We start from the raw sequence: 24,678 nt of genomic DNA, 5'->3' as shown, positions 1-24,678 counted from the left end.
CAAATTTTTCAACCATCCTTATCCAACAGAATCCTGCACCCTACTATAAACCACTTCTATCTTTTTGACTAAGTTTGGCTATTGGCTCTAAATTCTAAAGAGAGCTGGCTAAGGTATATACAATATACAGCAGACTGTGAACTCCATGAGTAACATCATGGGAAGGGAGCCTGAATTCAGGCTGGAGATGTTTGTGAAGAAAAATGTTCAGAGAAAGCATTTCTTCCTGCAGTTTTTCATCCTGCTCACACTTTGGCATCACATGCATCACAGCCATGTGCCTGTCGCAACAGACTGATGCCTCCCCAGGTCAAACAATCAAAATCACAGAGCACAACTGCTGTACCTGCTGCTCCAGGTCCCTCCACTTCTCTCCCTCTGCATTTTAGAACAAGGCTGACCATCTTCTCCCTCCCAGTCTTGCCCTGATACTGTGCTCCCTTTTGTTTTCTGCTCCTGACACTTGTGCTCTCTCTTTAAAGTAGCACTAGCAAGGAGTTTAAACATCGCCCCAAGAACGATAAAAATGGTTGGAATTCACATAAACCTATGGAGTTCTGAAGATCCTGGCCTCAACATTTCAGCAAAAACAGAGTCAAAGCAGTATTAAACAGAAATGTTGGACTCCATGGCGTCATAAATAATACAAGAGAGATCCATGAGGCACACTGACCTCTCTTCCTAAGTCAAATTGAAAATTTTACCATTCCTCATGGCTCTTCTCAACATCATCTCAAAAAGAACTGTTTCAAGTATTATCAGTGTGATTAGTTTTCAAAAGCAAAATACCAGAATCAGATATGCTGGTTGTTTATCAATTTTGCAGACAGTATAAAAAAGCAAGAAATTAATGTAATGATTCCCAACAAATGGAAGAGATAAGAATACACACACAGGATTTTAAACCGATTGTTTTGGAATGAGAGTCATTCTGCCCACTAAGCTGCAAAGTCCTTTACAGTATATTTCTGAGCCTCAAGCATTACTTATACTGCTACAGGGTAAAATAAATTAAATGTAAAAAACATAATAGGAATTGCAGTAAATACACAGAAAAGAGAAGAATGGTGAAAAGTACACTAGAGAACACCAAAAGAAAACATGAAGAGGAAGGTACATAAAATTGGTGAGTTAACAGGAAAATTTGGAGCAGTTGCTCCAAGTGCTGTCCACAGGGAACAGCCATTTACTTCATGCTGGCTCTCCTTGTTTCCAGCTGCTAAGACCACTTTGAAAGAAGCTAAAAATACATTAAATACTTTCCAAATATTGTTTTCCCATGTAAGCAATTGGTATAAGTTGCCACAGAGATGTTGTCCCCTTGCCAGTGAGAAGGAAAAGAGTGTACAAGAAGCTGTATTCTATGAAATCTTTTGTCTTATGCACAATGCAGCCGAAAATTTTGGGAAGTTTGAAAAGGCATTATTTTAGCTACAAGTATTTCCAACAGTTCCCCTCTTTCAGCAAGGCAATATAGGAAAATGACACTTAAATATGAGGATCTTATCACCTGTGAGAAAAGCTATACTCTGCATTACTTAGGAGCATAATATGTGTGCCATTTCTAGCAATCAGGCTTTGATATTTCAATGAGAGGAAAAAAAAAGACAAGAGTGGCAAATGTCTATAATTTAAGTATACCATCTACTGACAAACTGAAATTTCACAATGTTGCAGATTTAAAATATAAATGTACCTGCTTTGCATTCAGGACTGTCCTTGAGAGCAAATTCAGCTCAATAGAAAAGTAAAATGGGGGGAGGGATGGGACAACACATACAGAAAACCATCCACTTCTTTCTGTTAAATGTGAAGTATAACAGGCTTTTTTATGACATGCCTTCCTCCAAAAATAGCAATGATTACACTGCTCAACTCCCACATCCCCCCTCCTCAGCATGGCTTTTTTACATGTAGAACATTATACATTCTCAGTCCTGAGCAAGGAACCAGTTTGTGGAGCCAAGAAGACTCTCTCCATTGCCCAGTGTCCAAACTACAGAAAAGGAAGTAGGAAGGCAGGCAACTCTAGTTTCTTATAGTATTAAATCTCCTTTTAAAGCCAAAATGACAGATTTTTTTAGGCGCTCTGAAACCCACAGCTTTCCACAGTTTTGGAAAGATGCTGCAAGTCCCAGCAGTGATAATCTGCCAATTCCAAGGCATATTTGTGAGCAAGACTTTTTTCTTCTTCCAAACAAACATGAAGATTATACAGTCTAGTCTCTTCACAGGGAATGAGGATGAGGCAGGGGAAATGTTAAGATCACAGCTGCTGCAGCAGTGGAAGCTGCAGCTGCCTTGGAGCTCGTAGCGACTGTGTAGCTCACCATGGGATTGAGGGATGCTACTGTGCTACAGATACTGTTCCATTTGGGGCTTTTTTCAGCAATTGGAGAAACTTGAAGCTTTGACCTGCTGTAGTTAATGAAAAGTCTTGCAATACTCCAATTCAGCTCAAAAGCCTTCCTATCAGAACGATCTAAGTCGCTACTTAAGATAGCTGTATTCTTGAATACTACTTTCTTCACAGCTTCTATGACATTTAGTTTTCAGATGTATCATATTCCTATTGCCCAGTCATGATTTATTTTATATATGAAAGAGTACATACAGTGGAGGCAAGATGCAATCAGAACCATTTGAAGTAGCTTACATCTGAAATGAAGCTATCTTTATGAAATATGGTCAAGCTTTTTATTAGAAAAAGCTAACCCGTGTTTTAACAATGACCTAACTTTCACTAAAACCAAGAAAGGATGTATTGATACTTTAGGGTAAGATGTAATGTAATGGCTCAGCTTTCCTCACTATTCTAAAGAATCATCCTTGGTTGATGTATTTATTTTGTAACATTTAACTATAACAGAAAACAGATGAAGTTAAAATGAAAACACTGTTTAGACTATGTCAACAAAGCATAAAACTAAATGAAGTGATTCTGTATTGACTATAGAAACATATTTGCTAATATTAAAGTTACTAATGGTTATCTCTCAATCTATCACAACATGATGTGATTTTGCATCTTAAGTACTGTGTAAAAGCAGCAGACACATGAAGTTAGATGTAATTTTGTGATTTTGCAAAACAGCATCGTGGAGTGCACTTTATTGCTATTTTATCATTAGTGTAAATAATTCAACAAACCCAGGAAACCTCCAGCTCAACTTGGTTTTTTTGTAAATTGCAAGTCACCAAAAGACCTTCCACTGAGATAGCCAATGCTTTACACTTTACACTTGCTACCAAAAAAAAAAAAAAATCAAATTAATAGTATCTTGTATACTGAAATAATTGCTTTTTTTATTAAAAAAGTCTTCAGAAAACTGGAAAAAAATGACACTGCTGTAAAAATCTGCAAGCCTTTTACTCTCAGTTCAAAGACTTTAGCATTCTTCTACAACAGACTGAAGTTTCATATTCATCTCAGCAAATCAATTCACTAATAGGCATCAGTCATCAACACCGAAGTAAAATCTGCCACATGAAACAGCTTTGATGTGATTGAAGACTCACACACAGTCCTAAGCATGACAGAACAGCTTAGCTATTAAAATGTTTTATCCAGCAAAAAACTGTTCGTCCTAATTGACTGAAATACTCTTTGAATGCTATTATTGCAAGGCTACTTGACTAAGCAGCACTTTGGTACATAGCCACTTGACTTATATCTTGAAAACCAGCAGAACCACATCAAATCTTGTTAGAGTATTTTCTTACACATACTTTTGTCAAGGGACCAGAACAATAAAGATGACTGTCATTTTTACTACCAGTTGCTTAGTTAATTCGATACTGAAACATACTGAGATTCATTATAAAAGTTGCATGCAATCAGCTATTTCTATCAGTCTTTCTTCTTAGTGCATTAACAGAATGAAACCTACTAACCACATCAGTTGAAATGGGTTGGCAGGACTGGGTGGAAGCTATTCTTCTGCACTGAGCCCAGCACCTCACCACGAGAGGTGCAGTAGCAGGGACTCCTTTAAACAGCAATGTGCAGCCCTGGCCCAGCTCCAACACTGACCATATGTCACAGGCTGACAGATAAGAAGCCCGAGACAGCCATCTGAAAACAACTGTATACAGAACCAGCCACCAGACAGTGAGGGTTTCAAGGTCTATCTCATCATTCACTTCAAAGCCAATTTTAAACATACCAGAAGTAAATATATGTGACAAAAAACCACAACCCACCCCTCTCCCAGCCCCAACCAAAACAAAGCAAACCAAACCACAACAAAATAAAAAACCCAAACAAAACAAGCACACAGCCATTATCAGAAAGTCTATGACGCTATACTCTTAATTCAGGAAGTGTCCATCAAATATCGCAATTGATTGCCACAAACACAGTCAGAAAATTACTCACAGTTTGTGCCAACAAGATTTTCCTTTCTCCATTATATTCACAATGTGTTAACAACTTGTAAGAGAAAGGAATTAAATATACCAAGCAACTGCTACCAAGATTACATTTTACAGAACCAAACAAAGTATTACAGATTTGATATCTGAAATGAAGGGTGATTCGGTATTTGTCCTGTATCTATTAATGCATCACAGAGTTCACCCACTTATGCCACTACTTTGGTTACCAGAAAGTATGCCATATCAATTCCTTGTATGTAGGCAACATATTATCTATCAGCTCTTATTCCAAAATTACTTAATAATCAGCACAAAGGAATAACTAAAATTTACTTGAGTCCCCTATGCAATTTCCACAGCTCCATACATTTCATTTCCATATTCCAAATTAATAAAATCCAGGTGAACTTACCTACAGTTTGGAGGAGGGTCTAATGTAATTTCTGCAAGTTCTTTCTGAATTCTTAAAAGAAAAAAAAATATTATCAGGACTTTTATTTCAATCTGTTTATTTCAACTTTATGAACATTTCTACATCAATCAACAGTAACAAATATATTTCTTAGAATTTCTGATTGAAAGCAGAATCTATAATGTTTCATGAAATTGTGCAAGAACATGTAGAAATAAAAGCCAAATATTTTCTGAAAAATAAGCCTCCAATATGGAACAAATGCCATGAGCAGCCACCTAGAAAATCACACTTTTTCCATAGGTCAGGATTCTCAGCTCCTTTGCTCACTTACACAATTACTAAATATTTCATATACCCTCCTTCTATTTCCCCTCCTACTATATGTCTTATAGTTCTTGCCCTCCAGAATACTTAGCTTCTTAAGGTATATTGTACTGGCAGGGCAAAACCCCCAACTCAAAGGAAGATTGCCCAGAATAAGCCCACTCATGACTTGACAACCTCCTACATACTGGAGGGCTGATTCTGGGTTCCCCAAAGGGAAGTGCTCCAGCTCCCTGCTCAGCCTGGGGACCTGCTGCTGGACTTGCTCTGACATCTGCCTTCTTTTTACTGAGGGGACAAAATTGGGTAAATGCTATCCCAGATGCAGTCTAATGAGAGCTGAGTAAAGGCAGATAAATCTCTTTCATCCGCTATGGACTGTGCTTCTGTTAATACCTCCCAGGAGGCAGCCCAGCCTTTGTCGCTGTCTCACACTGAGCCTGCTGTCTGCCAAGGCCCCCACACCCTTCTGAGCTGAGATGATCCCCAGTATGTATCTGAGCAAGGGGCAAGTCCTCCCCACGTACATGGAGTTCATTTGTCCGTGTTGAATTTCATGAGTTCCCTGTCAACCCTCTCCTGCAGCCTGGCCAGATCCCTCTGAGCCACAGCCTTGCCCCTGTGTGTACAAACTGCTTGTCATCTGAAAATTTCTCAGTGCGCTCTGCCACATCCTCCAGGTCACCAATAAAGACATTGCAGGCACTCTGCCAGAGCTCCTCCTCCAGGGAGACCAACTTGGTTGTTAAGGATTTCTGGATATTCCCAGGCTGACACTTCCCAGCCAAGTCCTTGAATACCTGATCTCTGCCACAGCTGGCAGTGGGGGTTCTTTTTCCTCACACCAGCATCTGCATGAGAGCCAGTATCTTGACCTCTGAATGAATTTAAGTATGCAGAATAGGATACAGAGTTCCCAAAGGAACTTGTAGGAGTTTACAGCTCCCAAAGACTTGCCAGATTATGATGCCATAAGGACTGTGAATGCCACCCTCCCCATAAACTATGCCCAAGGCTTTTTTATAGGTTACTTTAGCACAAAAACATGAACATTCAGCAGGAGGAAGGGAAAGAAAAAACAAATCAATACATCCTCAGTATTTTCTTCTTGCCTTCTGCTTCACAGGATTTCATGCACAGAACAGATTGCTATTCCTATTATCCCCTACACTAAGAAAGAAATAATAACACAATAATACCACTCAAATTCCTGAGATTGGTGCTCAAGTCACAAGCCAAAGTTCAGGCCTGACCTACACATATCATGTTAAAAATAACTGCTACCCATTTTGCATATAAATACAGGCAAAGAAAATTACTTATCTAAATAAGCATTCAGATATATTGACATATATAATGTAAAAACGAGTAGTTTAATTCTTTATATAATGTTACAGTCCAAACACAATCTTGCACTTTAAGGAGTCTCACAGCCACTATCAAAATTCCCCTTATGCCACTATGAATTGATTTTATGGCTACAATGAATAAATGAACCAACAGCAGTAGAAGAACTGGCCTGAACCAGAAACCCCAGCCTCCATCATTCACATTCTGAAATACTTAGGAAATACGTGGGCAAGATTTGTAGGCAGAGGTAATAATCATTCATTAAGACCTGATGAGATCATCAAAAAGATAAAAATAATCTTCCAGATGCTTAGATTTTCTTCTAACTTCTATGCATATAAATACAGGCAAAACAAATGGCTTATCAGAATAAGTATTCAGGTATATTGGCATGTGTAATATAAAATGTGCCTGCATATACCAACTGCTTGCACCCAACTTGGTGCCATCTGAAAACTTCAGAGTGCACTCTGCCATATCCTCCAGCTCACTCATAAAGACATTACAGGCATCCTGCCAGAGTTTTAACTCCAGAGAGAGCAACTTTTTTGTTAGGGATTTCTGGTGATTCCCAGGCTGATGCTTCCAAGTCCTTGAATACCTGATCTCTGCCACAGCTGGGTGTATATACCCCACATACAGAGTTGCTTTATACCTTACAAACACACCAAGTTATTTCTGTAGAGGAGGAGCAATTTGATCTTTACTTGCTTTTTCTGCTCACTGAGATGTTTGTACCTCCAGCATACAGATTTCTTTCAATAAATATAATAACTTTCTTATAAAAACAGAAGCACAGTCTGCTTAATCAAGCACAACATCATTGTAGTAACACTGAAAGTCATCACATTTTTAATTAGTCAAGTTCAAGCACAACAAAAATGTTGTTTTAAAACAGCCTGATTAAAGAATCCTAACAAATCACAACTTTTAGAAGTCAGATCTTATAACTGTGGGAATGCTCAAATATTTCTTCTGTATATTACAAATTTCTGCCATGATTTTGAAATTTATTCTATTAGAAATTCAAACTACAGAAAACCTAGGTTGCATGGAAACTTCAATTTTGTGTTTTATGAGTTACTTTGCTTTTGCAGCCTTTTTTGAAGTTACAGAATGATGGCATTGCACTTTATTACAGAGTCAGAGATCATTCCTTCGTTTTACATATAGTAGTAAAAACAGTTAATATTTCACAGCATTAGAGTGAGTATGAGGCACATCAAGAAATGACTGACAACTTCAACAACTTTAGTCCTAGATCAAAAACTTTACATTCTTCCTCCTAAATCCTAACTTACGTTCCTTACATTCTGAAAACAAAACGGTCTCTCATTTTCTCCATCTGTTCTAGTTCAACCCAAAACTTCTAATGCCAAGAGCACTAAAATGGCCCTTTATCAAGCTATTCTGAGATTGAGCACAAACCACCTTTCTGCTTCAAGACATAAAAATTGATCAGATGGCACCATCTATTCATGTTCAAAATACATCATTGCTCTTGCAGACATCTAAGACAAAGAGATGTTTAATTCATGATTATTTTTACACAAACAAGATAAACATATTAACACAGTCCTGTCCATCAATTTCTCCTCAGCAAGCTGTCCATGTTTCCTCTCCTAGTCTGTGGTGTCCCAAACTAAAATGAATTTATACACCTTACATTTCTTTTGTTGCAACCTTAATTTACCTTGCATTCATGCTGAGAGCTCATTCATAAACAGTTTCTGTAGAACAGCTGACACGTAGCTTGTTCACATGTCACAGCATTCAAAGTTACAATTAAATCATCGGACAGCATCCCAGAGAGCCTTGCACTGATAGAGACCTCCAGTGTGCAAGCAGCCCTTTGTCTGCACGTGCTCTGGCATTCGTCTCATATCCCCACTGAGCTGCCCTCGGAATATGCCATAGGAGAGGACGTGCCTCATTTCCTTCGCTGACCACAGAGGATCCACCGCAAGAATACGCAGCCTCTAGCAACACAACATTTTTTTTCAGGGTCCTTTCTGGCATCTGTTTCTTTGGATTTTCTGCATCAACAACAGTTATGTTTAGCAATGTCAAACAGGGAAAACCCTCTAAATTAAAATTATTATATATATCAGTTTATATTTAAATTGATGACATTATGGTTTACTACATACTGGACAATGGGGATGATGGCAGGGGGTGAGGCCCTTGCTAGTAATCAAAGCCCTGGGCTGCACACGTAAGACATTTAATTTGCAATGTCAGATCTGACACTTTGTTGGGTCTTAGAGAAGTCATTTGACTCTTTCCTCTCATATATATATGTCTATATACACACACATATAAAAAAAATCCCAACATTTTACTAATAGAAAAGAACAAACACAGTTGCCTTCCAGTAATGGTGCAAAGGTTAATCTACTCGTAAATTCAGCAGCATGAAAGTACATTGTGGATTTCAAACATTATTAATTCTCACAGACACATTTTTACTACTGCATCAAGCCAAAAGGGTGTTGTTTCCTTCATGAAACAGCTCTCTAAAGCTAACAGAGACATGAACATGTTAGAGAATTTCCCAAGATTATTAATAGGAAAAGAAATAAAACCCAAGACTACATGACAATAAACTATTCTTACCACATCCAATTTTCCAAACTACATGTCTCTCTACCCATAAAAGCCAGATGAATCAATACCCTATACCAAAGAATATATTACTTAGAAAATATTTTAAAATGCAGTCACTAGTATGTATTTCAATACTAAATAAATTGTGACTGAGCAGGAAATTGATCAGTTGATGGTTAGGTTCCTACTGGAAGAAAAGAAATATTCTTGCCTACTTACTAAAAGATGGATAAATGACAAGGATATTTCTTGTAAGAAAAAGCACTCCATATTTTGCCGTCATATTCAACGTATTAAATATAATTTCCAGATTCTGTGATAAATCTCTCAGGAAAAAAAGGGAGGGGGAGGGAAAAATGCTCAGTTTTGTTGAATTTCGAACCTATGCAATCTATCACTCCTTAAGGCTGCAACTTCTTTGACTAATGAAAAGACTACAACTAAAGTACAGTTCACAATTCACTGTAGGCACAGATATTTATTTAAAAATGTTAGGATTGGACATAAAGGTTTACGGATTTTCAACCAGCAACTTCAGGAGCCAAGCAAAACAATACATTTATTTGTTGAGCTACTATGTCAGCCAAGAATGGTTACACTTCTCTCAATCCAAAGGTCATGCTAAGATTTGCTACTTAAGAGGTAACAAGATGCCTGCTGTTTTCAAGGACAGCAATTCAATTCCATGTCTGAACTGTAATTGTGATATGCAGCGAGTTTCTCAATCTTGACATGTTGGGTAAGAAAGGTTGCTATTTAAGGTGGTGCCCTCTGGGTGAGGAAAATTGAAGGACCGGTACACTGCACGACATATGCTGTAAGCTATTACACCTGTACAGCAGCCAGTCCTGAAGTATTAACAGAGCAGGACAGCATGTGATGGCATTCTGCCTTCTTGATGCCATCCACAGCAATGCTAACAGAAGAACCTCCCGTATCTAGATACCAAAAATCTTACTCAAATAGAAATTTAAGTGGTTTCACAGCCTCTGTAATCAGATCGCTTTGGAAAGCGGTTAAGCTGCATGAACACTATATTCATGCATAAGACATGGGAGCAGTTTACTATTAAACAAGCAAAATGCATCACAGTGCTAAATCTTGATTTATATAAAAACTCATGCTATTGAAAATTCTTTAAATCTGACTACATAAACATACAAATGAAAAGTAAAACATAAGTTTTCCAAACAGAGATGTACAAATCTTCCTTCATATACTGTAGGTATCATAACACAATAAAAAAAAAAAAAGGCTACAATTTTATATGCAGGAAAAAGCTTTCCAAGTGAGAAAATCTGATGTCCAAACTCAGGTACGAATCATGTCTACAGTCTGTGACTTTAGCTCCAGTAAACTCGCTGGTGTTTGATGCTTTTAACAGAAGTAAGCAAATCTTGACCAAAGTCACAACTGTGCTACATTCTGTTGTGGGAGCATTTTACTGATTTTAGCAGAGCTGACTCCTTTCATTATAAAAAAGGTACAAGAGTAAAGCCTTATTAATCCTGCACTATTTATCATTCCTAATGAACTAAAATAACAATATTACTGTGAAGATATTTTATACAGACTGTTTCTGTAAAAACGTTTCACATATTGAGGACTTGAAGACATTTTTCCTTACTTTATGCTGCTCCTCTCCTTTTTAACCTCTACTTTAATTTCTGATTTAGCTTTCTTAAGACACTACAGATTTTAATTAAAAAGCACAGAAACAAAACCTGTAATACGAAAACCTGGCCAGATTAGAGAAGGTGCAATCCCAATTCTAACACAATGAAAAACTACTGAATATTAAAGAACAAAAAAAGGAAAAAAATTACAATGACACTAATAGAAACCCCCATTACTACAAATTTCTATATTTCTCTAAGCCTTCCAGAAAGTGCTGCAGCAAACAGCACTCCTAAAATATATTTCTCTTCAAAAATACTGTACATATATCTACAGAACTGTTGTAAGTCATCTTAGCTTTTAAAATGTATAATCAAATGTATATTTCTAAAATGTGTAATCAATATTACTATACATGTGAAACTAACTTTAGAGTCTAACTGGCAAATGTACTGATGTCAGCAACTGATGGCATAATTAGTTTCAGCAGAACCATAAGCAGATATGATTAAACTTTAAAAGGTTTAAGTAATTTTATCGCTGTAAAATGCTTGTTGATAAAAGCTCTAAGCTTTGAAGATACAAAGCTAAGATTAATAGACCAATTTCTGACATATCATTATTAATTTTTTAATAGGATAGTGTCCACAGGCCCTTGTCAGAATTGTAGCATTATTACACTAGGCATTGTACAAAGTTCAGAATACACAGACTGCTTTCTAAAGATGCTTGAAACTGTTTTTATGACCTTAAAAGTCATGACTAATCCAATATTCCTAATATTTAAAAAATAATAATAGCAGGAAGCAGACGAAAGAGAAGACCAGAAACCATAACAGTTGTGAGGATTAACTACATGAACAACATCACAGTTTGCAGTGAAAGCTGGGTGGGGTTTTTTTCCCTTCTTGTCATAAAAGGAAACATAGGCAAGTTTTGCTGGCCATTCTGTAAGTGATATATGACCAGGTAATCTCCTAATAGTGTCTTAGTAGGAATGGGTGTCCAGAAAGCATTTGTCCAGGGAATTAAAAATTAAGAAAAACTAGCGGTGAGAAAGGTGTCTATAGCAGAAGAAAAGCATGACAGTACCTCACTGGAAAGACAAAAGATACTTTACTTCAGAAAAGGATTTTACTGGAAAGGGACAGATTAAGGCAAAACAGACTTGAATCCTGACGAGATGTACGCATACATTTATATACTATTATTTACAGACTCTGACTACATGCATATGTTATAAATTACGGCAGCAGGGGCTTGATGCTTCTCCTTTACTACAGCACCACAGTGGTACAACTCCAGTGTTTTCTCTTGCAGTTTACACAGCCTTGGACTAACAAAGAAACAAGATCTGGGAATTCTGCATAAGGACAGTCTGCAGAATTGGTCTCTTGTCAGATTATTTTATGAGTGCTTTTTAACTTCAATCACTATAATCCCACTTGCCCAGACTAACAACCCTATGTGTACTAGGGAAGCAACACTAAACTGTAAATTCCTTCTGTCTGGTCTGAGCAAGACAATCGTTATCTGTAGATGGACGTGATAGCATAGAATAATTTAAATTGCTATTCTACAGACAAACCTTTTATCTCAATCAGAAAAGGGAGGGAAAATAAATGGGTATTAAAACAGATCACAGTTTAAAGTAATGAAACCAATATAGATTTGTTGTTCACTCAAGTATTTTTGACCTGACCATCTGGGAAAAGAAAAAGCAGTACTTCATGGCAATAGGTATTACAGTAGTCCTAACATGCTGAGTTACTGAACTGCCTGAGATGTTTATGGCTAATTAACTGTAAGTTACACTGACAAGTTTCAACATCAGTCATACATACATATACAGAGATATATTTTATAAGGCTACAAAACTGTCTGAGTTTTATTAGCAATAAAAGAATGTCAGCTTTTATCATGCAACTATTAAAACCATGTGAAAGAGGCAAACTGACAAAGAAAGGAAAAACTATACAGGTCTCATTATTGTGACCAGTCTCAAAAGGCTATTACACTGATACAGTTATAATAAAACAATCAGAAAATTAATATACTGAGTCAATACATGGATCTGATGGTCAACTGAAAGAAGAGAAAGGAAAATAAACAACCAGGGAGAACACTGTACCTTTTAGCACTAGTTGACAATTTAGCAGCTGTTTTGCTTGATATTTTCCCCTCTTTTTTCTTGGGTTGAACTTGCTCCCTTTCTTGTTCCTGCTGAGCACCTTCACGCTGATCTCCATCAGAGCTGCCTCCACTAGTGCTTGGACTATCATCCACTCTCTGCCCCTCTGTAGACATGGCAGATGCTGCACTGAACAAAGACAAACAACAAAAGTTAGCTTTTTGAGAAGAAACCTCCTAATTGTATTTCTTACATTCTTAAGGAAAGAACACAGGGGATATATGTCTTTGTCTCAAAAAAATAATGCTTGTGCCACAGTAGTTCAGTAACCCTTGTAACTGAAGAGTTTGCTACAAGCATCTTAACAATAATTCAAGAGCTGGCAGTTTTCAATCCATACCACTGCCACCCCTCAAAACACCCCAAACAACCCACAAACAAAAAATATAAAATAAACACACAAACCAATCCCCCTGCCAAACTCCTCATACATACATATATATATGAAACCAGAAGTTATTCAAGTTAAGTGGGAAACATAATCCTGCAATCATAAAACCATTCACTGTGAATTGTGTTTTTAAACACTCAGCAGTACCATGAGTTAGCTGTCCCATCAACTATACCACCAGTTCAAATCTACCACAGTTAGTTAAAAACTGAGAGTTATTACTATCTTAGGACTCTCTGTTATCCCATATGAAACAAATCTGTGGGCTCATTCCAAGTCTACAGTGCGGGTTTCCACATTACAAAATCCACATCTTGGCATGCTTGATGGAAACACAGAACTAAAAAGCTCTAACACAGGACTGTTTGTATTTACTAAAACAGTGAGCACGTTGGTAGAAGGATATAAGAAAGTTTTTTCCTGACATTTCATTCAGGCAACACGAGGCAACAAACTTGCCAGAGAACATGAGCAGCAAGAAATCTCAGCATAGTCAAATCTCATTTGACTTCTCAAATTCAGAAGTCAAGTTAATGCTTTATTCACACACTTCTGATACTAGTTAGCTATTTTAATTTCTTCCTTCATTTTAAATAGTATAACAATATGCCGAAAGATGAGGAGTTACAAGCCCACTGTTACAGCTGTCATGACTTCTCAAACTCTCAAACTGCTCTAATGAAGGGCAGATGTCCACGAAAAACTCTTACTGAATTAGCATATGTGGTGGCACTGACTGATAAAAAAAAACAAAAAAACAAACCAAACCAAACACCCAAACTGAAACATGGGTCTTTCCTTTAACTCCAAATCTGTACCTTATATACCTATGATACATATCCTTCTCTAGAGATTTTTAATACAAAACACACAGGCCCAAATGTTACTTGCTTACACCCACGAAATCCCCATATATCTGCGTAGTTTTCTGATCAAATCTGTCTGAGTGAAGAATTTGCTCTTTCATACACGAAGAGTTTCAAATTGCTGTGAACTTCGACTTGCTTTTCCTCTTACCTATGTCTAGACATCATCACAATTAAGAACAAAACCATTCACCTTGACTATTATATGTTTTAAGACTTGCTCAAGGGAGAATAATGAGATTTCAGGCTCAGATTCAACCATGCTTGTTCTGTGGATTAAACAAAGTTCATCTCCCTGTACATATTTATGGAAAGAGACAGCAAAGGAAAAGTAAATTAATATCAATGCCAACGAGGTTATGTTGAAAAGGATGCTTTTTAAAGAAGTGTAAGTGTTCTTGATACAGAACAGAAATAAATTCACTCCTATACTGAAAAACCCTTACCAAGATCTAATTGTGTCAAATAATACACACTATGGAGTAAAAGAAATAATGTCTTCAGTCATTATTGACACATCCAACTAACTTCAGGAGGAATTAAGTTTTTTTCATCTGTTTTGTGAAGCTACACTGAAAAAGAATTCTAGAAATATGGCACTCCTTCAAAATGTTTAGACATTAAAAGAAACAGCAGGCAATACCAAGTGACACATAGGTGACTAAAGTTTCCCTTAATCAGCTTAAGCTGTATTTTTATTTTATAATAGAAAATAATATTTTCATATCTAAATATATATATAATGCACAACACCTAGCCTGCTCATTAAGGTAACTGAAATAATGGAGAGTTGCTGCCTTAAAATTAAAATACAAAAATTGTCCATTCCTAGAGAACAATTTCTCCTATAGTATAGCTACAACAATATATTCAACATAGTTTGTAAATTTACACGGGCTGACTTTCAGATATTTAAATCCTTGTTGTCAGATTTCAAGGTAAAAGCAGCAGAACACTTACAGGTAATAAACGACAAAAGTATCACATTCTGACAAGTCAAAATATGCAACTATAATGCAATTTCAATAGTAAGTACCCATATTCCTTCCTTCTACATAAAGTTAAAGTACAACCTCATCTCTTTTTATAACACTTATGTTGGCCTTTATTTGCCCTAGATTTTACTTCTGACCTTTGCTTAATACATCAAATTTTAAAAAGAAAATTTCTCTCTTCACAGTGTACATAGGCTTTAACACTGCAGGCCAGAAAGTTAAAAGCATATTTAATAATGCTTATATGCATAGGACATCTGCTATGAATAATCTTGGCTATAAATACTACTATTATCCAAAAAACAACTGTATTCACTTCATAAGTTCAGGTTACTATCTAGCAGACAAACACTGTAACAGTAGCCCAGAGCATATAATTACTGTAACATGTAATGCCAACATTTACAAGAGGAAAATGCTTAAATCTGTCATTGGATGTCTGGCTAGTTTGGGGGGTGGGGGGGGGGGTAGGGGCGGGTTTTTTTTTTTCCTTTCTCCTTCTGTCCCTGTTCCCCTTCTGACATCCAGGCAATTCTTTCTATTCCCTCTCCTCATAATATCTGCCTTTTTAAGAAGTTTTTTTCAAGGGATGCTCAATATTGCGGTAGAAGCGTGTTTTAAGGGGCCTGAAACTAGACACATCAAATTGGGTCAAACTTAAAAGACACACAAACATATAAACAAGTAAGAGAATGGAGGGGGGAATCAGTGGAGAGGATGACACTGTGAAGAGAACATTTCACTGCCACTAACACAGACAGAAATACAAGATACTCCTTGACTCAGAGGAGCCGTGTGTTTGCAAGTGTCACACAGAGGGGAGACACGATGTCCAGGCTCCCGGCTGCCGGGCTGGTGCACATTCACACGAGGGTTGCTAACCTCCCGGCTGTTGTGCAGAGAAAAATGAGCGCAGGGGACAGAGGAAGGAACGAAGGGGGACTTAAAAGTCTCTCCCTTAACGCGAGATGAATCAGCACAGAGACAGATTACAAGTGTAACTACAACTATCAATTCGAAGTGAAGAGTGTCCCAAATATTTTGCTTTTGTCAAATATATCCACTGGCACCTTCCCTTTCCTCTTCAAACTAAAAACAAAACCAAAACAACATAACAAAAACAAACAAATCAACAACAAAAACAAACAAGCCAACAACAAAACCGACAAAAACACCCCCAAACCATCAGTCATTATCACACATCACACATCACCAAAAAAAAAAAAAAAAAAAAAAAAAAAAAAATCCACCAGATCATGGCAATGTGCAGATGGGTCCCAAGGGCGGCAGAGCTAGTGATGATGTCTTTCTAAAGCGCTCGTAATTTCCTATAAGCCAAGATAAATGAAGTATTTCTGCAGGATCCACCACGAGCAGCAATGGCAGCAGCCGCCTTACTTCATCTTCATTAGAAACCATAAAGGGCAGAAAGACCACAACATCGCGGGACGGGCGGCAGAAAGAGCCCGGTCTGTGGCAGGGGAGGGTCCACGAGAGGGGCACCCGGAAGGATGGGACGGGACAGGACGGCAGCCCCGGGCTCCCACGGCCGCGCGTGGGCACCCGCGCCACTCTCCCGTCGGGAAGCCCCCGCCGTGCGGGAGCGGGTGGGGACCACGAGCATCCCCCGAACCACGCACCCCCCGCACTCCCACGGCCGGGCGGGCGGCGGCCGGGCCACGGTGAGAAGTAGGAGACAACCGAGGAGAGGAGGAGGAGACTGCGAGAGGAAGACGTCGGGGGCACATGCGGGAAGGGAGAGGGTTGGGCTGCGGGGCTCCGCGGGGCGCGGGGGTGGGGGGAAGCCTTTCCCGAGGGAGTCCAGCTCGAGGTGCCTAGCGCTGCGGCGGGGGGTGTGCGGATAGCGCATCCCAGGAGGCTGGATCGTGGTGGGGGACAGGGGGTACCTCTGCCCGAGCGACCATGGGGCGCAGAGAGTGCCGCGGAGACCATGCGGAGCGGGGCCAGAGGGCTGGTGGGGAGCGGGGGTGGTCGCTGCCCCCGCCCGCGGCAGGGCGAGCAGGACAAATGGACACGGAAGAGTTGCTGGAAGGGTGTGGGGGTGCTGAGGAGCAATGGAGGCTGGATGGAGCCTGGGGGAGCGGGGAGCGCCCGCAAAGATGCCGAGGTGGCCGGGGGCGGCGGGGGGGCGGCCGGGACGGTTGCTACGAAAGGGCACGGCTGAGGATGACAAGGGGGGGAAGGGGGTACCAGGCAGCGCCGGGGGGATGCGGAGAGGGGAGGGAAGATGCAGGATAAAGGTAGAGACCGAGGGTCGCAGATAAATGTGGAGGAGAAGGTGCTGCCGTGGGGGAGGGATGGCGAGAGCCGGGGGGGTAGGAGCCCGGCGGGGGGAGGGGAGGCAGACGGGGCAGAGGTAGGTGCACCCCAGCAGAGACGGGGGGAAAGCTGCTGCTACCTGCAGGCGAGCGCAGGTCTCTCTCTCGCTGGTGCCGGGCACAGGCTGCGGGACAATCCGTCGCGGTCGCCCCGACTCCGGCCGGGCGCGGGGCTGGAAAGGGGCTGCAGCCGCTCACTGAGTCATGAGCCCGCTCCCCCGCGCTCCTCGCTCTCCGCTTCCTCTCCCCTTTCCCGTCTCTCCCGAGCAGCAGCGACGGCCGCTGCTGCTGCCGCTTCTCCCGCCGCCGCTCCTGCCCCCGCTGCCCGGAGAGAAGTGAAGCCGCTGCCGCGCGCGCACCCCCGCCGCCGCCTCCGCGCGCGCACGCCCCCACCCGTCCGCCCGGCGCCGCGCGCGCGCGCGCCCGCCAGCCAATTATCCCGGGCGCTCGCGGGCGCCGGGGGAGGAGCGGGAGGGCGGGGGCGCGCGCGCGATTTCGGCAAGAGAGCGGGGGGGGGGAAGTGACGGGAGGGGGAGCGCGGGCGGGCGCGTGCCCGCGGGGGCTGGCGGAGGCCGCGCGCCGCCGGGCAGGGGGGAGGGGCAAGAGGCGGCGGCGGGAGCGCGCGTTAAAGGGAAGCACCAGGGGCTGGGCGGGGTCAGCGGGGCAGAGGAGGAAGGAGGAGGAGGCGGGAGGGGATGGTGCGAGCGGGACCTTCGGCCGGGGGTTCGGGGGGATGGAGGTGAGGGTACCCGGCCGTTCTCCCTGCCGCCGGCGCGGGCCCTCACGGCAAAGTCCGGGAGGTGGGAGGGGCGGGCCGGGACAGGGCAGGGGGCGGCGGAGGCCGGTATCAACTTTCTTGGCTCTTTTCGTCTTTTTCGGCTCCTTTGTTCCTCTCGCCAGTCGCCCCCTCCCCGGTCCTGCCGGCCCGGCCGCACCTCCGCAGCGCCTTTGTCTGCGCGGAGCCGCCGGAGGGGCCGCGGGCGCTGCCCCGGGCCGGGAGGGACGCGGTACCTGCGGAGGGGCGGTGCGAGGGCACGCGGTGCCCCCGCCGGCCCGCGGGGACGGCCCGGGCCCGTGGCACTCGGTGGCCACACTTTGTGTTGCCGAGGTAGTTTGGGCCACTGCGTGGCATCAGCACGGCCGGGCGGCACAAACCGGCCCCGGGTGACGTGCGGCATCCCGGCTGGAGATAGGCGCTGTCGCCTGACTGCGGCCAGGTAAATGAAGCTCACCTCCCACGCAGGCAGGCATTGCCTCTGTGGAAAGCATCGCAGTCAGGAATGGGAGAGGCCAGGGCAAAGCCGCGCTTAAGTGTTAGTTGTTTAGTGGGAATGTTAACCTGGAACGAAACAAACCTCCGGCAGAACTGGGTGTCAGGTAACCCCAGCTGCGCTGGGCGAGTGAGACACTTCTGTCCCTGTGCCGACCCTTCTGCTTTAATCTTTACATAATATGCTTAGCTATGTTATGTAAACTATCACCTCAAACCTTTCTTCCTCTCGCAGGGAAATATACCAGCCAAGGGTAAAGGGGTAATGCCAAGTCAAAATGTTTTCACTCTTTTAACAACTAAAGGGAATTAAAAAAATAAAATGTGTTCTCACCATTCCACGTGTAGGAGGAAAAGTTTCTCCCTACTTGAGCTGTGAAGTATTGTATTTTTTCTGACTTATGGTTGAGGCGTAGGTGGAGTCTCAGCCACCAAACATACAGAAGTCGAGAACTTGAAGCATTTACTGAGATATATAAGGATTAGAAACATTATTGATACCTGCTCTCGTATTATATCCAGATAACATAAGTGCTTTTTGCAGTTTCCCTGTATGTAAACTTAATCATTTTCTTTGTTGAGAAATTGTTTCTAAATTGCTTGGTTTATTTCCTCTTCCTATTTCTTTGCTAAATAATCCCAGTGATATTTTCACCTAAATTTAAAAATACCACAGTCAGCCAATTCTTTCTGTTCTGTGTGCGTTTACAAGATGTTTCTCCTGCTTATGATGGAGAAAAGTTCCTAATGTCAGCTAGGTGGGTTTCTATCTGCTGGCATAATTGACTTCTCAGAAGAACTAATAATGAAGTAATTAATAGAATATGATGTGTGAAAGCCCTTCAAAAAATGCAAACCTCCTGCAGGTAATGCTTCTCATTGTGCCGAAAGGTGCACTGCACACTCTTGACATCATGGTTCCCTTTTCTAACGTCACTTAAACCATGTCTTCTTCTTTTATTCATTTGAAAACAGACCTCCTGAAAACCATCCAGGAAGTGGTACAATTCAATTCTAAATAATTCTTCTAACCGTATTTCTGTAATGTTGCTCTCAGGGCTTAAAGGTACCTTAAAGGAGGCATACATTTGTATATGTTAACTCCTTGGCCCAGCTCAGGATGTCTCTTTGGTAGCAGTTCATGGTACTTCATTACAGATCTTTTCTGCTAGGATTTGCAGGAAGCACAGAGAGAGTTGCTGAGTGAATAGCTTAATTGAGACAGGGGCAGGATGGGGCCATGTAGTGTCCTAGAATCTGGGTCATAAATTCCCAGTGCCAAAATAATCAAGAGAGCGCTGAAGTGTTTCAGCACCGAGTGAGAGGTTTGAGTCATCACTAATCAGGCCCTGATTTTTTCTTCTGGTGTGTAACCTCTGGCCCAGAACCCTAAATGGTAGGACTTAAATTAAGGACAATTAAACTAGGTAGGTTTGTACTGCCCTATGTACAGAACATACACACTGAGGTGTGCCCTGTTACAAAAGCAGAGGTTTTGAATGAGCCCTACCTATGCAGTGTAAAGACAGTAGGGCAGGGTAGTCAGCTGCTCCCATTTTTATCCTTTTGACCTTTCAAAATAACGTGTTTGGCCCTCAGATGTTAAAGGTTGCATAATATTGTTCAAAATCCTTTGGAAGACTTTTCTAAATTTGGATTATATAGGTTGAATCCTGGCCCTTTTGAAATGAATGACAATACTTCAGTGTTGGATTTCACCCATGCTGGAGTGCTAAGGCACACAAGTTACACTTTTTTTCTCCCCTCTGTGCCTAGTTTTGTGTAGTTTCTAAAAGCTGGCATTATTTGCACCAGCAGACACATCCAAAGCAAGCAACCTCAGTTCTTTACTCTCACAGAGGCTTGGAGCTTCCTTGTGGAGACATGGCAGAGTTCATCTCACCTGGCACAGGCAGTCACGCTTTAAAACTGTTATAGTTAAGGACACTTCTGTTAAGGACTCTTGATTTAGAGTGTCTGTTATAAGGACAGATATGTCAGTCAAAATCTATGAAGTTGGAGAAACCTGAGTAAAGTTTCCATCTAGAAGTGTTTAATTTAAAGAAGTAATAGATCCATTTAGATTTTTCTTATTTTACTTTCTTTTTTAGCTGTACTGAGAGCTGTACTTAATTATGGTGAGTTTTATCCATTTCTTTTTAGTTAAAAACCAGGGAAATATTGTTCTATGTCAAAATAAGAAATAGGAAAAATGCAACTTTGATGTTTTTCCTGCATTTCTATTTATGCACTACTGTTCATTCCCATTTAAAAGGACATATAATTTTTATATCACTGTTAAAGTCATTCAATGAACACCACTGTCAAGTTAAAAGTGGTAAAAAGGATTTGGTTTTCTGTGGTAGAGAAAAGATGAGCAATCATTTCAACCATGGTATAGGTGAAGACATAACCATGATAGTGTATCTCTTTCAAAACTCTAATATTTTATATTAAAAAGTGAGGTGGTAATATTCATTTGTCCATGATGTACCTGATTGTTATTTCAATCTTTTCCAGCCAACTCCTAATGAGCCATTTTGTTTCATCCATCTGAACTAATATCAGCAGAAGTTTGGAGGAATGGGGACAAAGGTGCCTTTATTAATTCTTTACCTGATTCCACTTTCCAGCTTCACAGGGGCTGTCAGAGCCTGTGTTGTTCCCCCCATCTCTCCCCTGCTGGGAGCTGGGCCCCATGGGGCTGTTTGGATAGTGGACAGCAGGCAGCTCTCAGCAGCAGGCCCTCTCTTTCCAAGTCTGGTCTTCCATCCTGAGCTGTGGTAGGGGCAAAGAATGAGGAGTTTCCACAGTAGCTTCATACTGTTCCAGGATTCTTCTGCCATAACTGGTTTTCCTTATGCTGGCTGCTATGATGGCACAAAGCTATAAGGACCATCTAGAGGATCTCACCTGTTCTCTATTTTTCCCCCTTCTGTAGTTCTCTTTCTCCTATTTGTAGATAGTTTATTCTCACACTGCATCCAATTTTATTTTTTTTTATTCTGTAATCTGGCTTTGCTTTTGTTGCCACTTGGATGAATCCCACTCTGTATGTTGGCAAATGTAAACTGAAATTCACAGGTACTCTGATCTCTGAAGTGCCAGCTATGTTTGAACGTGCAGTATCTGAGTGATTCAGAGATCAGGATTCTTTTTGTTTCTCTCCTATCAGCAAGGAAGATATCAGCTGCAGAAATTTAATTAGAGTTTTCAGTTAATTGTGTATGTCCTCATCACTTAGAAAATGACATCCTATATCAAGGAAAACTTTGATTGAATCCTGAGCACTAGGTAAGCCTATTATTCAAACAATGCCTTGACAGAAATCTGTTTAAAGTATTTTCATGGCATTCTGAAGTAAAATGATTGTGTGAACACAGAGGCAAGTTACTGCTAGCCTGACTTCTTTATTTGCTCTACAATACTGCAAACCCCCAAATCATTAGCATTTATTCACTCTAATATTTTCAGGCCATTAAATACAAAAGGAGTTGTAAGTTGTGTGGCAAGCTTTTAAGTTCTCTTTCATTCTAGCCTAAAAAACTAAGAATTTGCAGCCCCTCCTCCCCTTTGCTCAGAAGCAGAACAGCTCCCACTATCATTCAGCTGGAACCAGAACAAACAACTGGGACAATAACCATGTGGCATCAGAAATCCTGGTGGCTCTCAGCTGCTTTGCTATCTAGGATTGTAAAGAATAAAGATAAAACGTATTAGGAGTGGGTAGGAGAGTGGTAATAACTTGCTTCCGTGTCCTTAATGAAAGCCTGTATTTTTGCTTAAGATAGGGAATAAATTAACTGCATAGTGTCTGGAACAGAGGTTTGTTTCTATGCGCTGGTTTAGAGCCTAACTGCAAGACAATTGCACAGGCTAATTCTCCAATAGTTTCTACACAGAAATTGTTGACAACTGAATCCTGGACTAAGCCGCTGCTTTAAAGATCTCATATTACATGTACTGAAGGGAAAAATCTTTATTTCCAGAGCTATTGTAAGGCAGTGACCTGTAACTGGAAGAATTCCCTGCCTTGCCTGTCTTAATTCATCACCATATGTGGGAGAGAATGTTGAAAAGTGAAGATAGGTTAGAAAAGAAAATTGGGGTGTTTTAGGTGTTATTTCCACACTCTGTTCAGCACCTCCGCATTCCTATTATTTTCTATTGGTTTCATAACATCGTAATTCACAGCATCAGAGCTTGGTTTTCTGATTACAGATGGGTAAAATTCTGAGTATCTCTTGTGGTTCTGTTGGGAAAGTTACATCTTTACACAGAAAAAGAACCCGTGGGCACTCGTGTTCCCTTTTAATGAAGTTAAGGTTCCAGAAGAATGTGGGCTAATGTTCTCTATGTTTAATGCATTATTAATGTATGCCTAGGGAGGAGGCTCTGCATCCACCACAGCAAACCAAACCCCATAAGCAGGCTTGTTCAGTCCCTTCAGTAGGAGTGACCAACTCTCTTTCAGGAACCCGGTGGACCACTATCAGTCTGAAGCAGGCTGTCTGCCTCCTACAAGGTGGAAAATACCCGCGTGTTCTCTTCTGGGGATTCCCACAATGAAGTGGAACTCCCCTGTAGTAATAAGTCAGACTGGTCATATTTTGCACTTGTTTCCTGAAAATCCAGGCCAAAGAGGATGATTTGGGCTGTAATTGGAAGGGATGAAGGGGAATGTCTGCAGTTTGATAAACCTAAATTATTCCTTCTGCTTTATGGAGTCTTATGCACAACTGGTGCCAGTAGAGCAGCTGCCAGTGGCTAAGTCCAAGGACAAACAAAGGAAGAAAAAAAATCAAACATCTTTTGTTCCATCCTTGGTGGTAACTATTGCAGGGAATAAATGGAATCACTTGCCTATAGGTCTAGGCAGAACCTGGCAAACCTCTCTGCTCTTCCCTAAGCTACGTCTATAGAACTTCAGGGAGCAGGAATTAAAACAGCAAGTGCTCATCTTCCTCAGCTGCACAAAATGAAGCAAGCAGTGGGTGCAGCAACTTTAGGGTAGGGGGACACTCTCTTAGTCATGCTAGAACTGTTCCCAAGGCTACAAAGTCATGGAGAGGCAGTGGGAAGGACACATGTGAGGCAGACATTTATTTTAGGAAGCTGGAAAGCACAACACAGGAACACATATCTACTTCCTAAGTAGGCAGACTTTTTTCCTGTATCCTTACCACACTTCAGAGCCCTGAGGTGCACAAAAGTGGACTCCTGGACATCTTCACCTTATCATAATGGGTATTTGAAGGAATTTTGCTTAACCTTATACCTTGTTTGAGAGCCTCCATAGCTGTGTTTATTCCTGTATTTTAATCCAAGTGAACCCTTATTTAGACCAGCTTTGCCTCTTACATAGCCATTTCTACCTCTGCAAAGTGCATGCTTCTTACATTTTACAGTTAATTTGGAAGAGTGGAAAGTAATTAGAGAATCCAGCACACAGTTCCTCTGTCTTTGTTTCCTGTGTCTTGCAAATTTTTGGAACTGGAACCCATGGCATAGCTGAGGACTAGGCCCACAAAGGCAATTTGTTATTTGTTGTAATTTCTAGCTATTGATGCTGTGAAAGCTAGTGAAGTACACAGCTCACAGGGAAGGCCACACATTTCAAGGGAGATAGATTAGCAGAGCTAGATATTTAGACAGTGGAGGACCACAAATATTTGGCTGAGTAGTTATCTACTTAACCTAGTCATCAGGAAGTGGCAGGGAGAGATGACAGTGGCACAGAGTCTTCCACAAATATGGTTACACACCTCTCATTGGGGCTTTTAGTTAGATTAGCTGAGTTGGTTGGAACATGGTGCCAGTATCACCAATGAGTTCATGATCTCCTGGTTCTAGCATAAAAACCTTACCTGTCCAATCTGCTGACAGAGGCATCACTGATAATGTGGGAAGTAGAAATTTAATTCTGTCTGCTGCCT

The 24,678-nt window shown here is 41.2% G+C and overlaps 1 protein-coding gene across 3 annotated transcripts in view; it reads right to left on the bottom strand.

The window, feature by feature from the left end:
* The window catches only part of LOC117001958 (ubiquitin-conjugating enzyme E2 E2), a 204,003-nt gene extending 186,173 nt beyond the window's left edge, over positions 1–17,830 (bottom strand). The window contains exons 1-3 of one of the 3 annotated variants that reach the window (XM_033070722.1): positions 17,553–17,830; positions 12,822–13,010; positions 4,790–4,840 (exon numbers count right to left, since the gene is read on the bottom strand). In XM_033070722.1, the coding sequence (XP_032926613.1) occupies positions 4,790–4,840; positions 12,822–12,997 (227 nt within the window). In that variant the 5' untranslated portion in view covers positions 12,998–13,010; positions 17,553–17,830. Of the gene's footprint in view, positions 1–4,789; positions 4,841–12,821; positions 13,011–16,383; positions 16,404–17,552 lie in introns of those variants that run through there. The other 2 variants (XM_033070730.1, XM_033070714.1) reach the window with 2 other exon arrangements.
* Between the last annotated feature and the right edge of the window lie 6,848 nt (positions 17,831–24,678).

Source organism: Catharus ustulatus, chromosome 1, assembly GCF_009819885.2.
Source record: "Catharus ustulatus isolate bCatUst1 chromosome 1, bCatUst1.pri.v2, whole genome shotgun sequence".
NCBI lineage: Eukaryota > Metazoa > Chordata > Aves > Passeriformes > Turdidae > Catharus > Catharus ustulatus.
Note: the sequence above shows the minus strand (reverse complement) of the source record. Positions and strands in the feature narration are given on the sequence as shown.